The sequence below is a fragment of the Psittacula echo genome (genome assembly GCF_963264785.1).
Source record: "Psittacula echo genome assembly, chromosome: 5".
Classification (NCBI taxonomy): Eukaryota; Metazoa; Chordata; class Aves; order Psittaciformes; family Psittacidae; genus Psittacula; species Psittacula echo.
The window spans coordinates 87,795,307-87,799,822 of NC_137739.1; the positions used below are offsets into that span (position 1 = coordinate 87,795,307).

The window sequence follows — 4,516 nt, forward strand, 5'->3', positions numbered from 1 at the left end:
TCCAACCACCCTCTCTACCCTTCACCTCTGACTCGGGTGTTTTAATGTTGATCTTAAGGTCCTTTCCAACCCTCACCATTCTATGATTCTAATACAGAATCATTGATCCAATGAAGGACACCTTGCTGACTGTAAGAAATGAAGGACAAAAGATGACATTTGGAGACACAAGTTCATGTGTTAATGTAAAAAGAAAAAGAATTGTTTAGGAATGATTCCAGTATACAGAACGCAACAGAGTGCCTTTACACACCCACACAACAGAAGAAGTGTGTTTTCCACAGGAAAGAGCTGGTACCCTCCTATTGCAGGAGGGAAGAGAAGAAACATCAGGATGAAAGAGCAAGCCAGACAAAGCTGTCACAGGGTGATAAGCTATAGCAGCTCAGGGTCTTCACGTGAGGATCCACAATGAGACAAGAGACCCTAGCCCCTACCTTACCAGCAGAAAACCACCAAATCAGCTGAGTGAGGAAAGGAAAGATTTGCTTCATGCCATTCAAAAGTAACTGAAGCACTTTGATTCCTTCACTTTCATTCCCTATAAACATCTTCACCTGTTTAACATGACTTAAGTAGGATTCAATGTCACAAGGTGTTCTCAAGCCCAAGTTAGGGCTTATAACTTTATATATATATCAATAAAATTATATATGTATGTGTATATATGGACTAGATTATTGTATTAATGCTTTGGACAGGAACATCAGTTGGGTTTTTTTTAATCAAAATTATATATATATACACATATATATTGAAAATAGATGATTTTTTAATGCTTTAGAGGTGAACACAAGTTGTTTTCTTCTGGAGTTGTCATTACTGGGTACTGCTGGGCAAATATTTGACTGTAGCTCACGGAAGGTGTCACTGAAAGCACCATTAAGCTCCTCTACACTTTGGTAAGAATTCTTATAAGTACTTATTACTTAGGCTAAAGAGTTGCTTCTGTGTTTTGCATTGTATCAGTAAAATCACCTGCAGTGAGGACTAACACAAAACTTCACCCGTTCTCCTGTCACTACAGTCCCTGATGAAGAGTCCCTCTCCAGAATCCTTGTAGCCCCCTTCAGATACTGGAAGCTGCTCTGAGGTCTCCACGCAGCCTTCTCTTCTCCAGGCTGAACAGCCCCAACTTTCTCAGCCTGTCTCCATATGGCGATGGACAATAAAGCTTGCAAATGGTCAGATGTGATGGTTATTTGAACCAGAAATGCTTCATGTGATGGTTATTTGAACCAGAAATGCTTCCAGAGCAAATACATACCCACTAGTAAACAAAGCTTATTTATCTGGACAGCATTGAAAAGCCATTCAGCAAACAAAGAAGCAAGCAAACAAGCAAATCCATGTGTAATATAAGAGTTGAGGTGACCACACTCCAGCACCACTCTCAAGAGATGATCCTGATAGATATCTACAGAACAAGTCTGAGCTCCTTGTCCACTGACGATTTCTAACAAAGCTTCGTATGCCTCTGGGATCTCATTGCTCTTGATAGTCTTGTGCCTCTGCTGTGTGATTTACTTTAAATATACCTGCTACCATTTCCCCATCTGGTGAGAGACAATTGTTTTTGTAGATGCTCTTGGATGTTGTGGGGTTTTTGCAGAATGAGAAATGCAGATAGCCGGGCTGCTCTTTCAGCCATTCTAGGTTTCAGAACCGGCAGAGATATGCACTGCTTTCACAACAGTTAAGCCACAACCAGCAGCTGAGACGTGCTGATGAAACCACCTCAAAGTGGTCAGAGGAGGTCATCAGAGGAGCAATAGCAAGTGAATGCTCAGAGACTGGCAAATATGAACTGTGTAAGTATCGTTCCTTTGTTCTGTTCAAGAGAGACTAAAATCCTGCCTATGAAAAGAGTGAATTTTGTGTGGTCCATTTTATGAATTAGAAAACAATTATATATTTTCCAGCTTTTGCTTTAGTTGATGTTTTATTTGCCTTTTTCCCCCAGTTGTATGTTGTTTCCAGAAAATCTGTGAAGAGGATGTTGTCATGGTTACAGAGAGGGCTCAGGAGCTGATGGACACTTCCCATGTGCTCAGTCTTACATTGCCTGAGCTGGACATGTCACACACGGTCATGGCACACACACTTTGGTCTTCTCCACAATGCTTTCCCATGGAGAGGCATGGAGATAGGGATGGAGACACTGAAGAGCCTTCCCTTTGCTTCCCTAGTTGGAGAATAGCTGGGAGGTGAGGCAGAGAGCTCAGGAGAAAGAACTGAGCATTATGTAGTTGTCAAATAGAATTCAGACCCCAAAGGGCCTGATGATATCACAGTCAAGGTTCTTACACATTTACCACCTCTATCTTCATATATACATTGAACTAATCATACTTGTGTCCATGGGAATGCCACAGAGGTGGATTCATGGGTACTTGTGAGTAAAGCAAGGTCACCAGCAGTACATTCATTACCCTGGTGTCACTATAGGTGTATTTATGAGATATTCCACACTAAGTCCCGGAGTTGGGTGAGGTATAGGAGCCCCTGCTAATGTGCCATTAATGCAAATTAGCTTCAATTAGTTAATTTATGTGCTGTAAGAAAGGTGGTTCAAGAAAACACTGGCCAGCTCTTCCTGTGACTGAACTTATCCAGGTCTATCACAGAAGGATAGTAAGGAGTAGCTCTGTTGCAGTCCTTTAGAGGACTGAAAAGGAAAGTACAATCACTGTGCAAGGACCTTCTTCAGGCCATGATCAAAGTGTTGAGACTGGAATTAGAGCCACACTGTCTCTTTCAGTCAACTTTTATTCCTAAATCAACATTATAGGGTTAAAGTGAGTCTTCAGGGGACTTTGTAATTAGTCTTCTGGTTTAAAAGAGGCAAAGGTGAGAACCTGATGGTATTATTTCTACCACTCTTCTCAAATAGATAACCTGAGCTTGTTATATATTAGTATATTGTGTTATATATATGATTATTATATATGTCAATAATACATTCTGATTTGCATATCGACTGTTATTCCTTGAGAAAAGCATTGTCTTTAAATAGAAACTGTCCCCAAAAGACAGCAAAGGAGAAACATTAAACATATTTAACACAGCAGTGGTCAGTGTGTATGTGTGATCATGTCCCATGTCTAATGCCATAGCTGGTGTGTCTTTTCTGTGCTTCAGGTCCTGTCTACATGGTACCTATGGAGAAAGAAAACAACGTGACAGAGTTCATCCTCCATGGACTGACACAAGATAAGAGAGTGGCAAAAGTTTGCTTCTTGTTATTCTTAGCCTTCTATGTTACTGTCATTCTTGGAAACCTGCTTATCATCATTACTATAAAGACAAGTGAACAGCTGAGCTCTCCCATGTACTTCTTCCTGAGCCACTTGTCTTTTGTGGACATCAGTTACTCTACCGTCATAGCTCCCAAACTCATTTATGACCTTCTTCTTGAGAAGAAGACCATCTCTTTTGTGGGCTGCACAGCTCAACTGTTTGGGGGCCATTTCTTCAGGTGCACTGAGATCTTCCTTCTCACAGTGATGGCCTATGACCGTTGCACTGCTATATGCAAGCCGCTTCATTACACAAATATCGTGACCAAACGTGTCTGCATCTGGCTGGTGGCAGCTTCTTGGGTGGGAGGCTTTGTACACTCCATGGTGCAGACCCTGCTGGTCATTCAGCTGCCTTTTTGTGGGCCCAGTGAGATCGACCACTATTTCTGTGATGTTCACCCTTTACTGAAGCTGGCTTGCACTGACACCTATATCATCAGTGTCGGCGTGATTGCCAATAGTGGTGTGATTTCCCTGGGTTGTTTCATTGTTCTTATTGTGTCCTACGCTGTTGTCTTGGTTTCCTTGAGGGCGTGCTCTTTCGAAGGGCATCTCAAAGCTGTCCGTACGTGTACTTTCCAGATCACTGTTGTAGTTCTGCTCTTTGGGCCGGGCATTTTCATCTATATGCGCCCTTCCACCACCTTCTCAGCAGACAAGACGGTCTCTGTGTTCTACACCATCATTACGCCTATGCTCAACCCCTTGATCTACACGCTCCAAAACAAAGAAGTAAAAAATGCCATGAAAAAGTTGTGGAGCAGGAAAGTGCAGAGGAGTGAGAAGTGAAACAACACAGTGTATGTTTGTAAGATGCTGTGAGCTTTAGTAACCGTGGGGAGGGTTCAGAGAAGTGCCCAGGAGAGACTTTCCAGTAATGCTGCTCTGGTTTTAGTGCTGCTATTCAGAATAATGCTGACACTAAACTCAAGGGTTTACATAACTCATGTGCTTCGGAAACTGCTAACCAAAAGGATGTGAGGTTATCATCAGCTCCCAGACATGAACATGGTGGATGTTATTGTGGCATTTACTTAAGGCTCCTCAGAGCTACATCTAGGGTATTTGCCTAGGCTTCTTTTGGCATTAGGAGAAACAGCCAAGTGTTTTGAGAGGTTGTTCTTTCCTCCAAGCTCCTGAAAGCTCTGGAGAGCAGCATCTCCTTCCTTTTCTGCACAAAGGAGTGATGGTGCTACCAAGTTCTAAGAGTAAAC

General features: G+C 42.3%; 1 protein-coding gene across 1 annotated transcript; it reads left to right on the top strand.

The window, feature by feature from the left end:
• Nucleotides 1–3,152: 3,152 nt before the first annotated feature.
• LOC308220767 (olfactory receptor 4S2-like) lies at nucleotides 3,153–4,091 on the top strand (the record flags this gene model as incomplete). The annotated part of the gene is made up of 1 exon (XM_080617159.1): nucleotides 3,153–4,091. One exon carries the CDS (start codon nucleotides 3,153–3,155, stop codon nucleotides 4,089–4,091), a length of 939 nt encoding a protein of 312 aa, XP_080473285.1.
• Nucleotides 4,092–4,516: the final 425 nt, after the last annotated feature.